This window comes from Ammospiza caudacuta, chromosome 14, assembly GCF_027887145.1.
Source record: "Ammospiza caudacuta isolate bAmmCau1 chromosome 14, bAmmCau1.pri, whole genome shotgun sequence".
NCBI lineage: Eukaryota > Metazoa > Chordata > Aves > Passeriformes > Passerellidae > Ammospiza > Ammospiza caudacuta.
The window spans coordinates 1,977,458-1,990,589 of NC_080606.1; the positions used below are offsets into that span (position 1 = coordinate 1,977,458).

Sequence of the window (13,132 nt, forward strand, 5' to 3'; positions counted from 1 at the left end):
CTGCTGCTGGTTTGGGGGGACCCTGTGGTGCCCAGCTGCCTCCAGTGTGTCTCAAAAGCCCAGATGTGGGATGGCCCCTCAGTGAAGCAGGAGGTGCCCTCAGCCAGGAGTTCAGCCATCCCCTCAGGGCTTCTTCTGTGCCTGGTCCAGGACCTTGTGAGGCTGGTGTGGACAATCCCCTGTATGACACACAAAGGGGACAAAGATTTCTTCTGCAGCTGATTTTGAATTAGAAGGGACAATTTGTGAAAGTGGAGGTGGGAGGAACACAGCTTTGCTTTGCTGCCCACTGGATCTGTGTGGGTTTGGAGGATGAAAGGCACTGCCAGGTTAAGCCTTGTAGGTCTTGCTGCTTTGTGTTGCTGACTCCACAACTGCAGGGCTGGGACTGCAGCTCCAGCTGTCCCAAAGCCAAGATCAGAGTTGGAAAGGAGAGCCAGCCCAAGGCAAATGGTAAATCAGGCCCTTTAATCTGTTGACTGGATTGTCTGGATGCCTTCAGTGTTCTCTGTTGATGCTGAGGACCTGTAGCTATGCTGAAAGGTTTCCTTGAGGCTCTCACTGTGCAGGCAGTGATTATCAGGGGTTTGGGGATGCCAGACTTGCATTAGGAGTTTCTCCACTTGCACACCCACAGTGAGGGGTTATTGTCTGTGTGTCTGTGTTCCTCCCCCAGCTGAGGGGACTCCAGAGCCTCACCACAGCAAGGTCTGGAATGGCCACAGGGTTGAGCTTTGCCCCTGTCAGCTCAAGCTGGGACCAGGAGGCAGCCCAAGTCCATGGTCAGGGTGTCTCAGTGGCAGAGCTAATGAGCCCAGGATGGCTCTGATTAGCACATGGGGACAATCTGTGTTTGCTGGGGCAGCCTCGGTGCTCAGCACAGAGTGCCTGCAGTGGGCAACACATAAACACAATTTATTGCTCTGTTAAAAGCACACAGCTGTCACTCAGAGGGACAGGGGCCGTCCTGGGCATGGCTGATGGTGTGGAAGGCACCAGTGCTGGGATGTTCCCTCCTGCCAGCACGGAGCAGGAGTTCCATGGCTGTCACAGAGGGGACCTGGGCTGTGCTGGTGTTCCTCTAAGGCTCCATGAGCTCCACAGAGATGCTCCTGAGGTCCTGTCACACACCAGGCTGGCCTCATCCAGTGTCCAGGGCCCATGACCCGCTCCATGCAGCCTGTCCCCACAGCCAGGAGCAGCAGGGTTGCCCTGGGCTGTGCTGCTGGCTGGGCTGAGGCAGGTCAGCAGTGTGTCACAAGTGAGGGGTGTCAGTACATCACCAGCACTAAAACAGGCAGCCTCCAGTTTCAAAAAAAACCCTCTAAATACATGCACTAACTATCAAAAACCCCTTTTAAATATGTGCATTAACTTTCAAAAAACCCTTCTAAATATGTGCACTAACTTTGAACAAACCCTTCTAAATACGTGCACTAACCTTGCTTGGATCTGCATGGAAAGCCTCTGACATTTCAACCAAAGTGAAAATTCCTCTGCAGGACACCATTGCTTGTTTTTGGGCATTGCACATTGTGTCAGTGGAATTGTCCCTGACAGATGTGCCTGTATGGAGTGGGAGGGGAGGTGCCAGGCTTGGGGGACACGGACACAGCACCTGGAGCTTGCCTGGCATGGCTGGCAGCAGGATGAGGGCAGGGCAGGGTGGGGCTGCCATGGAGATGTGGTTTGGCTGCGAGCTGTGCTGCTGTGCATGTGAGGGGCTGGGGCTGCAGCCGTTCCCTGACTGTGCCTTTCTCTCCCCAAGCTGATCAGTGGTGGTTCCATTGTCAGTGCTGAGGCAGTATGGGATCACGTCACCATGGCCAACCGGGAGTTGGCGTTTAAAGCAGGAGACGTCATCAAGGTCCTGGATGCTTCCAACAAGGACTGGTGGTGGGGTCAGATCGACGATGAGGAAGGATGGTTTCCCGCCAGCTTCGTGAGGGTGAGTGATTTTCTGCTTTTTACTCCCTAAGGAATCCCTGCCCATGCTCAGGACATCAAGAACTGAGCTCTCACTCTGTTTTTATGGTGTTTGTTCTCGCTGATGCTGATTCCCACTTCTTTGCCTGCTTTCTGTCCAAAACATGGGCAGCAAAGAAGGTTTCTGCTTGCTGCTGCCTCCCCAGCACACAATTGTTTCCCCTCTGATGGCCAGTGCCAAGAGGGAGAGATCCATGACTGGAACTGGAGCTGGGCCGCCCAAAAAAGTCCATGCTGTTATTATGGCCCGGGATAACAAATTGTGTTTGGTATTTTGGGTATACAGATTGTGTTTGGGATTTTGGGATAACAAATTGTGTTTGGTATTTTAAGTCTGACCCTGGAGCCAATGGTGGCAACAAGTCTGGAAAATGGATTTGTGTCAAGTGTGATTGAGGTGAAAACCTTCTTGCAGAAACACTCTCACCTGTGTCACTGACACCGTGCTGCAGCTGGAAAGGCTGAACAGAACAATCTCATTTTGTTTGCTTAATTTAAACACTGAAATATTCTGGGCCAGTTTAACCTCTCAGTGCACAGACCAGTGCTGATTTCATTGTGATTCTGGGGAAAAGATTTAACAGCTCTTTGGTGTGGTGTCACAAACAAACAGTCTGCAGGAGGTTTAAGAATAGTCTGGAAAACACTGTTCTGTTTTTTTTAAGAACACACCAGAAAAACAAATGAACCAGTGTCTTTAGGGCCACAACCCATGGATCATGGTCTTGGCTGAACTCCCCATCTCTCCCTACACTTTCCAAAGCCTGGGAAGGTGGTTTTAGAAACCACCACTGGGGAGTAAAGGAGAGAGGAATCAGTGAATTTCAGACAAATGTCTGGAACAAATCCTGGATCCTCATCCTTGGTGCTGAGGGTCAGAACAGCCTGACCAGGCAGGATTCTTGCCTGTTCTGTCCAGTACCCCAATGAGAGCAATCCTCCATCAGCTCTGCAGGAGGCTGGCTTGGCTCTTCCATCTGGGAATCACTTGTTGAGGGCAGCAGGGACCAGACACTGCCCTTTCCCCTCCCAGAGGGGAGCAGTGCCTGCCTCTGCTGCCTTAGTGAGAATTAATATTTAAAAACAACAGTTCTGGCCCATTTTGTCTGCAGGTCTTGAAGGGAGGCTGGGGAGAAAGATTTGCCCCTCAGGTTTCCAAAGCAGCTGAATAAGGAATGAAAGAACTGCGAGAAGAGCAGATGATCACTCACATCATGAGCAGGCTGCGTTTTTCTCTGTTGTACTTTGAGCCCTGCTTTTTTTAAGATGATGCCAGAAAACTGCCTGATTTAGCCTGGGTGGTTCTAGTTTTACTTGCAAAATAATTGCTTTTCTTTCTATCTGTATTTCTCTTCTGCAAGCACAGAAGGAAAAGGGAACAATATGTTGCATAGAATATGAATAGTATTCAAGTGAGAGATGTCAGACAGAGCAGACAGGTATAAAGCCAAATAGGATTAATTTCAGGATATTTCAGACTTCAGGCCTCTTGTAAGTACTAACAGGAGTGCAGGAGAAGATCACTGCACAGTTGGGCTCCTCTCAAAGTCCTTTGAATCACTTCTGAGGACAAAACTGGGCTGGGAACCCAGTTTGCAATGAGCTGTCTGACGCTTCTTGCTCTCCAGCCAGATCATCTGAAAACCTTTGGCAAAGCATTTGGCACTCACGAAATCTCATAGCAGGGAACTTCACATTTGCAAGTGGAGAGGAAAACAGGAACCTGCTGATTCCCTTGGCCTCCTTTACATGACAGCCAGGGGTGGCAAACCAAAAGGCTCCTGAATTCCCTGCACACACAGCAATTGTTGTCTCCCTGCTCACACCTACACTAATCCTCTTAGTAGCTTGGGGCTTGGGTAGAAAGAAAGTGGGGAGAGGAAACCACAGAGGGTTGGGAGCTCAGGAACTTTCAAGGAGAAACTGAATGGATAAAGCAATGTTTATCTGGGAGAAGAGAAAGCACAGCACAGGAGAAGTAAAATTTGGAGCCAGCAGGGAATGGTGAAGGGTTTCTGCAGGGAGCTGCTGCAACCAGGGAGAAGGTCATGAACACCCCTAAGTCAGAAAGGTGGATGAGAACTCCATAACTAAATTTAAGACCCAGCAACAAGCTGGGTTTAGACAGGTGAAGGTGTCTGTGGTGTATTTTAGTGCCTGTTCTGAGCACACTGGACACCCACAGGGCACAGCTGTGGTGGCTGCACGGTGCCTTTGAACATCCTGTCAGCTTCCAGTGCTCTGACAGGTTGGAAGGTACAGCTGAGAAAAAACAGCAGGAGTTTCAAACAAGATTTCACATTCTGGTGGTGGAAATGCCACTTTTCCCCCCTCTGTGGATGGCAGAGCCTTGGGCTGTCTGTACATCATGGGCTCCAGATGAGTTTTTGCATAACCAGCACATTGACACTGGCTCAGAAAAGCAGGCTCAGTGTTGGGAGGGATTTACAGCCTAGAATTACAGTCCAGGGCTGCCCATGGACCCATTGTTGTACCTTGAGGTCTCCTTCAGAAAGCACAGCAAAGTTTTGATTGCAGAGCCTCTCATCAAGGCTCCAAAATAGCCCAGGTGAGACACTCCAAACACAAGAAATCAAATGGCTTAATGTTTGGGCTCTGACATATTTCCACTGCAAGAGAAATAAAAAGAGTAAAGCTTATGGATGCTGTGCAGTGGAATCTCTCCTCAGAGACATTGCAGAGTGCCCCAGTCCTGGGCAGAGAGGGGGATTTATTCCTGTGTAAAGCTCTCCTTGGTCTCTTTGGATACCAGATTGAGCTTGCAGAATATATTTCTTCTCACCTCAGCAATGCTGAGTCTCCCTTCCTTATGTTACTAAGCCAAGGTAAAGAGCAAAACTGGGGCTGAGGAGCTTTTACTGCAGTTTCTTGTGGTGCCTGGTGACTGAAGAGGGGAAGAAATGGTCCTGCCAAGGAGCAAGGAGGGGCTGTAAAACCCTCATGGTCTCCTCTTCCAGGAGAAGGTGCAGGGGTGGAGAAGCGCAGGGGTGGCAGTGCTCCGTGTTCTCTCTCACCACTGCCTTGGTTCCCCCAAGTGTTGTAATTTTAGATTGATTTTCCTGCTGAAAAGCTGCCTTTGACCCACTTTATTTTCTGCTGCTAAAGGAGAAGTGCTGGATAAATTGGAGTGAACTTTTAAGGCACTGTGGAGAAGGAGACTGAACCCAGAGCCTGGTCCCAGTGCCTTTACTGGGCAGGTGGGTTTAGCTTTTAGCTGTGCCTGCTCTGTGTTACAGGTGTAATTCTCCATTTTGCTGCCCCTTCTGCTTCTTTTTGCCTGTAAAATCTGATTGTATCTTACTGAGCTCATCACTCACCTGCTTTCCCCCCCCTGCAGCTCTTGCATTAGCATTCCCTCAGAGCCAGGGCCATCAGATTTCCCAAAGAAAGAGGATGGAGCTGCAGTTGGAGCCTTCTAAAGGAGATTTGATTCTCCTGTGGCAAATCCAGCTCACAAATAGCTGTGCTGGAGGCAGGGCCCACACAGGCAGCACTGCTGGGGACAGGCTGAGCTGTAGAGTTTGGGGTTCCTAAAGGCAACTTAGGAGCACCCCAGGGCTCCCTGTGCCACCTGCAGCCCACACAGGGCCCCAGAGGGTCACACACTGTGCCCTTCCCTGGACAGGCTGGTTTGGAGGGGCTAAACCAGAGTTTGGAGGGGCAAACCCAGAGTTTTGAGGCCTTTCTTTGAGTCAGGCAAAGCAGGCAGGAATCTGCACAGCCCCTCCAGGCACAAACCTGCAGAGCCCCTTCCTTGGCCTGCCCTTCCTCAGCCTGGCAGGGCTCTGAGGGAGCTCTGAGCTGCTGCTCTTCCCTCCTGTGTGCCAGCAGGGCTGGGGCTGTGGGAAATGGGGGCTGAGCCCTGATTCCTGGGGTTCTGATGGAGCACATGCAGTTTGCTGCAGTGTCCAAGCAGCTTTTGGTCCCTGCTGGAGCTGCAGCCCCTGGGATGTGCATTTGGATTGCAGGGAGCACAGAGGGAGCACAGGGAGTATGGAGGGAGGACGGGGCCTGGTCTCTGAGCTGTTCTTGTTCACCTCTTGGGAATACAGAGCCTGAAGCTGTCCCTACAGGATCCCCTGCTTTCTCCTTTCCCAGAAATGACTAAAGGGTGTTTCTCACCGTGGGTAAAGGGAATTTCTGAGGCTGGGAATGAGAATTTTAGAGAGGAAGAACCTAAGAGGCTTTGCTAAAAGCTGGGGGCAGTTGGAGGGAGGAAAGAGAAGAGAGCCCATGGGCTGGAAGGTGTGGAGGGCACTGAGGCTGGGGGCAGATTACTGAGGGAGAAATTCAGGCTGGGGAAGAGAAGAGTGGTGGGGCCACGGGAGGAGAAAGCACCTTGCTTCAGCTGCCTTTCCTTCTGCTGCCAAATGTTCTGTTCCTTGTCCTGGAAGAGGATACAGAAGATGCTCTGTGCTTCCCAGCAAACTGCATCCACATTCCCAGCCCGGGAGACAACTAAATAAACTGTTTATTGCAGTACAGCAGGGCTGGGGATGTGACACTGCACAGGGGTGTGACACTGCACAGGGATGTGACACTGCACAGGATGTGACACTGCACAGGGTGTGACAGTGCACAGGGGTGTGACACTGCACAGGGATGTGACACTGCACAGGGTGCGACACTGCACAGGGTGTGACACTGCACAGGGATGTGACACTGCACAGGATGTGACACTGCACAGGGTGTGACACTGCACAGGGTGTGACAGTGCACAGGGATATGACACTGCACAGGGTGTGACACTGCACAGGGTGTGACACTGCACAGGGGTGTGACACTGCACAGGGTGTGACACTGCATAGGGTGTGACACTGCACAGGGGTGTGACACTGCACAGGGTGTGACACTGCACAGGGTGTGACAGTGCACAGGGATGTGACACTGCACAGGGTGTGACACTGCACAGGGTGTGACACTGCACAGGGGTGTGACACTGCACAGGGTGTGACACTGCACAGGGTGCGACACTGCACAGGGTGTGACACTGCACAGGGGTGTGACACTGCACAGGGGTGTGACAGTGCACAGGGATGTGACACTGCATAGGGTGTGACACTGCATAGGGTGTGACACTGCACAGGGTGTGACACTGCACAGGGGTGTGACAGTGCACAGGGTGTGACAGTGTACAGGGTGTGACAGTGTACAGGGTGTGACACTGCACAGGGTGTGACACTGCATAGGGTGTGACACTGCACAGGGTGTGACACTGCACAGGGGTGTGACACTGCACAGGGTGTGACAGTGCACAGGGATGTGACACTGCATAGGGTGTGACAGTGCACAGGGTGTGACACTGCACAGGGTGTGACAGTGCACAGGGTGTGACAGTGTACAGGGTGTGACACTGCACAGGGTGTGACAGTGCACAGGGTGTGACACTGCACAGGGTGTGACAGTGCACAGGGTGTGACAGTGCACAGGGATGTGACACTGCACAGGGTGTGACACTGCACAGGGTGTGACACTGCACAGGGGTGTGACAGTGCACAGGGTGTGACACTGCACAGGGATGTGACACTGCATAGGGTGTGACAGTGCACAGGGTGTGACACTGCACAGGGTGTGACAGTGCACAGGGTGTGACAGTGTACAGGGTGTGACACTGCACAGGGTGTGACACTGCACGAGACTGCAGACAAGGACACAGCCCTGGAAGCAGGCAGGGAGGCAGGAAAAGGAGCAGATCCTGTGGGAATGGAGCTGCTCTGCTGCAGGGCAGGGTGGAGGCTGGATGAGAGTCCTGAGGCTCTGTGCTTCCATGGATTTCTCAGGTTATTGGAGCCTCTGGCACTGTAACCCCTGTCCTGTACAATCCAGATTCCCTGGGATGGCAGCAGCTCTCTGAAGGACGTGTGTGTGTCATTAATCTGCCACATTAGCTAATTGGGAGTGAGAATCCAGCATGGCACATTATCTCTGGTTGTGTCCTTGTGAATATCCAGTGGCAGCAGGTTAATCATCCAGCTGGCTGCGAACATGTTTGCTTTGTTGTGGTTTGTGCTCATTATGAGGTGATCAGGCCTTGGTGCCTGTTGAAGGGAAAAGTCCTCTCCATCCAGTGCCTGCACTGAGCAGGGTAAATCTGCAATGATTGAGGGCAGTGCTGCTGGCCCAGTGCCATTTGGGTAAAGCTGCAAGCTGATAAATTGTATTTATAGAAATTTTATATCATAGAATCACAGACTAGTTTGGGCTGGGGGGGACCTTAAATCCCCTCCAGTGCCACCCCTGCCATGGCAGGGACACCTCCCACTGTCCCAGGGTGTCCCAATGTCCAGCCTGGCCTTGGGCACTGCCAGGGATCCAGGGGCAGCCACAGCTGCTCTGGGTGCCTCAGCACCCTCACAGGGATCAGTTTTTCCCCAATACCAAATGTAAACCTACTCCCTTTCAGTTTAAAGCCAAGTTTGGGTAGGAAGGGATTTTAAGATTCCTTGGGCAGGGACACCTCCCACCATCCCAGGCTGCTCCAACCAACCTTGGACATTTCCAGGGATCCAGGGGCTGCCCCTGGATCTGGGCACCTGTGCCAGGGCCTGCCCACCCTCACAGGGAACAATTCCCAATCTCCCATCCATCCCTGCCCTCTGGCAGTGGGAGCCATTCCCTGTGTCCTGTCCCTCCATCCTTGTCCCCAGTCCCTCTGCAGCTCTCCTGGAGCCCCTTCAGGCCCTGGCAGGGCTCTGGGCTCTGTCACACCCTGTCCCAGGTCACTGGATGTGTCAGGCACGCTCTTCCCTCAGGGAAGCTCTGGTGGCTCTCCCCATGGAAGGCTCTCCTTGCCCTCCACATGCCTGAACAGATTTTCCAGGAATCTTCTCCTTGCTGGGCCCTGGGGTGAGCCTGCCTGGCCTGGGGCTCCCTGGCTCTCCCTTGTTTCCTTTCCAAAGGATGTCACTCATGGAGAGCATGAATTAGCACAATGCAGCCATCAGCCCTCCCTGGCTCCCAGAAGTGCTCCTTAGGGAAAAGGGCCTTTTTTCTGTGATTATTTTACTTTTATCTGCCTCTGCAAGTTCTTGCATTACACAAGAGCTGGTCATGACTTCCCAATTAGGGTTGAATTTTGGAACAGGACTTGGAGCCTCATGATAAGTCTGTTCCTCTCCACATGGAGGGGCCTGTCAATGGGAACATCACGTAGGACCAGCATTTAGCAACTAGATTTTTTTTCACTGATTTTTTAATTAATTCTTGATAGAAAGTGCTCAAAATGGCTCTCAGGGCTTGGTGGTTTGGTTGCTGGGTGTTTTTCATGGCCTGGGGAACACCCTCCCAGTGCTGTTTTATTTTACAGCCCCTGATGTTTTCCATTGCAGAGGTGTTGAAGAGACCCTGGATTTATTATTGTTTGTATTTATTTTATTATTGTTTATTATTTATTATTTATCCCTAGAAATCCCCACAGGGATGGCAGCCACCCATCCTGAGGTGGGATGAAACTGGGAAAAACAAGAGTTCTGAAGTTTCTTTTCTAAGAATGGAGATACTTGCACTGAGAGGGAGGGGCAGCTGTGCCTTTGTGTCCCTTTGGAGAGATGGGGAGCACACAGACCCTTTTCCAGGAGTGTGAACTCAGCTGTTCCCCACAGGAGGGAGGGAAATTCAGGCATTTTTGGTAGCCCCGTGTGTGTGGAACAGAGGGATGACCCTGTCAGAGGTGCTGGGTTAAAGCAGGAGCATTTGCAGCTTTATCCAAATCACTCAATGTGACATTGCAGAAGTTTTGGGCAAGGCCAGCATCTCCCCAGTGTGGCTGTGCCACCTCCCTGTCACTGCACTCCATCACTGAGGCCCAGGGATCCAGCCTGGGCTGGTGGCACTGGGACAGGGGGCACAGTTAACCCTTGGAGTGCCACCTCCCCTTGGCCCAGCATGGCCCAGGTTCCCCCCAGTGCTGAGAGCTGGATGTGCAAACCCAGCCCCAGGATGTCTCACCAGGTGCTGCTCCTGGGTGAGAGCAAGAGTCTGGGGATTCATTTCAGCCCATATTTCAACACCTCCATCAGTTTTTCCATTATTATCCCTGGAATATTATAATTTGCCATTATTACCCCTGGAATATTTTCATTTTCCATGATTATCCCTGGAATATTTTCATTTTCCATGGTTATCCCTGGGTTTGGGTGAGGAAACCTCCTCCAGCTGCAGGGACTGGCCCAAGGTCAGTGCCAGAGCTGCCTGAGCTGTACCTCAGCTTTTATTACTCATTGTCCCAGCTTCAAATGATGCCCTGGAAGAAGGATCCTTGCTGGAATTTCAGAGAACTTCAGAGGTTTAGATGGAAACAGGAGTGTTTGAACAGCCCTGTGGGATTCGTCCTCCCAGCAGCAGGGGCTGGAGGGGGCAGGGTGGAAGCACCTTCAGCTTCCTCTGGAGCTGATAAAATTGTTGCATTTGTTTTTAATCTAAGGCAGAAGTCATCTAGACTAGAAATGTAATTTTTTTTTCCTTTTGGGAACATGGATTCTAGCAGGAAGGAGCAAAAATTTCATTAAAGAAGAAAGCAGGACTCCTGAGATTTGCAGATGAGGAAGGAGGGAGTGTTCCTGCTGTGCACAAAAGGCAGCCTGAATTTGAGGAATCCTGGAAGTTTGTAAGTTTGCTATCTGCCTTGGAGTTTCAAAGCCTTTAGGATTCATGACTCAGGCTTCCAGACACATGCCTTGTAATGATTAGATCTTTCTGGCTTCTTTTTTAAGTGAAAATCAAATTTTTTCTCAGGATCACCTGACTCCAGGAGGAGCACATTTAAAAATGTGCTCTGCTGCCAAACTGGCAGGAATGTCATCAGACTTGGTAACAGGCTGTTCTGTTGGGTTGGGAAGGCTGCAAAATCCCTTTCTGTAGGAGAGGAAAAGCAGGGAGGGAAGGTATTTTAAACTTCAACCAACAGGGTTTAATCCCCACACTGCTCCTGCCGGATTTTCCACATCTGTTGGAATGCCAGCGAAGCTGCCACCAGGACATGTCCCTTGCAGGACTCCCTGTGCCATTCTGGCCTTGCCAGGACCCATTTTCCCTTCTCAGGGTGCCCCCAGGTTTTCCCAGCACATTGGTGACACTGCTGTCCCTTACCCCAACAGGGACATTGCTCAGCAGGAACACGTTTCATTTATTTATTTAAATTTTATTTTAATTATTTTATTTTCAGCGTAAACCATTGCTCATGTTCATGGGGCGTTGCTCTGCCTCAGTGGACCCCAAACCTCTTCCAGAGGAGGGTGGGTTTGCTGAAAGAGACACTTTTCTAGCCAGATTTTGGGCTAGAAATTTTTTGTTTTTCTGAACGAAAGACATTTGTTTCAGCATGCCAGGAGAGGTTTTCCATGCTGGATCCCACTGTATTTGGTAGGATTGGATGATCAGCTCCCTCACAGTGACCCAGGGCCTCCCAGTGCTGATAGAAATCCTACAAAGCCCCTTTTTGATCCCCCAGATTTGCAGCATCATTAACATCCTGCTAAAGAAGAGATGGGTTTGGGTTTTTTGGTGTTTGTTTTTTATTCTTTCTTGGCCTTTACAACTCCCTGTGGGAGGGCAGAACGTGGGAGCTGCAAGAGGTGGTTTAGCAGAACAGCTGCTGGTTGGGAATGCAGGGAAGGAGCAGGGGCAGGTTTGGAGGTTTTTACTTTCCTCATTTACAGGAACACTGCCCTTTACAATCTGTGCAAAGCCCAGTTTAAACTGAATAATGGGGAAGCAGGAAACACTATTAACATTGAAAGGAAGCCTGAAGATCAGGTTAATGATGCTGCCCGGTTTGCTTGTACTCTGTGTGTGGACAGTTCCACTGCTCACAGGAAAATGTATTTTTAGTTTGAAAGTCCCCAGGATTTGGGGACTTCAAACACTGAGGAGAGAAATTGCCTCATTTCCATCACAGCTGAGGTGGTCTGTGAAAGACAGAGGTATTTCTGTCAGCTCTAAGTTTTATTTAATGTTTGTTTACAAACTACCCTGAGCCCAATTGGAGTCAATCAGTTATTTGAAGCAGCTTTTGTGGGAAAAGGTAACAGAAGGAGCCCTTGATCCGTATGGTGTGTGCAGAGCACAGGCTGGTTCAGACACACAGGGGAGAGGTGGAATTTGCAATTTCTATGGATGCTTTTTATTTGATATTGGAAGGCAGCTTCAGTGTGCTGAGAACACATAGATCATTTTTCACTGCTTTTTGTAATTTTCAGTGCCCTGTGCACCTGTCCCAAGCTGCCCTCATCCCCCAGGTTTAGGATCCTTGCTCAGGGGTGTCCATTCTGTGTTCTTTGGGGGTGCCATGGTTTGGGGATCCCAGTGCTGGGCTGCTGAGATGTGCCTGAGCCAGGAGGGCTGTCCCTGTGAGCTCATGGGGAAAGCTGCTGAGAAATGGAATCAGGGCTCCTTCAGAGCCTGGGAGGTCACAGAGCTCCAGAAACACAGCCCAGAGCTGATGTGCCCTTCAGATCTCTGGACAGCCAGATATCTCCATATCCATGGAATCCATATGGATATATCTGCACCTGGAATCAGTCCCCTGGGAAGGGCTTAGCCCTACTCCCAGAGGATCCTGTGTTCAGAGGGACCCAGCTGGGGGTGGCAGGAGCTGGGACAGTGTGCTTGCCACCAGCACTGCCGTTTCCTCAGGCTGCCCTGTCTCACTCATGTCCCTCTCAGTTGGGAGCTCTTGGAGCATTCACTCATTTATTTACCCTGTCACAGGGGGGTTTCACATTTGGGGTCAGAGCAGCCAGCACTGCCACCCCCAGGAGATGGGGAGTGTGTGGGGAGCGTTTGGGGCTGGTTGCACCAGTGTGGAGCTGGGCATGGTGGGCTGGGAGCTCTGTGCACCCTCCATGGGTGGATCCAACATCTCCCAGGGCCCTGCAGCCCTGGCATTATTGTTGCTGGCAGTGATGCCTGTGCCTGCCTCTGTCCCCAGCTATGGGTGAACCAGGAGGATGGCGTGGAGGAGGGAACCAGCGAGGTACAGAATGGGCACCTGGACCCCAGCGCCGACTGCCTGTGCCTGGGCAGGACCGTGCAGAACCGCGACCAGATGAGAGCCAACGTCATCAACGAGATCATGAGCACCGAGCGCCACTACATCAAACACCTCAAGGACATCTGTGAGGTACCT

The 13,132-nt window shown here is 51.3% G+C and overlaps 1 protein-coding gene across 6 annotated transcripts in view; it reads left to right on the top strand.

Annotated features, from left to right (window-relative positions):
* Positions 1–13,132, top strand: part of ARHGEF9 (Cdc42 guanine nucleotide exchange factor 9) — a 204,560-nt gene that overhangs the window by 139,502 nt on the left and 51,926 nt on the right. For all 6 annotated transcript variants that reach the window (XM_058814398.1, XM_058814399.1, XM_058814400.1 and 3 more), the window contains 2 exons: positions 1,769–1,948; positions 12,935–13,126. In XM_058814398.1, the coding sequence (XP_058670381.1) occupies positions 1,769–1,948; positions 12,935–13,126 (372 nt within the window). The remainder of the gene's footprint in view (positions 1–1,768; positions 1,949–12,934; positions 13,127–13,132) is intronic.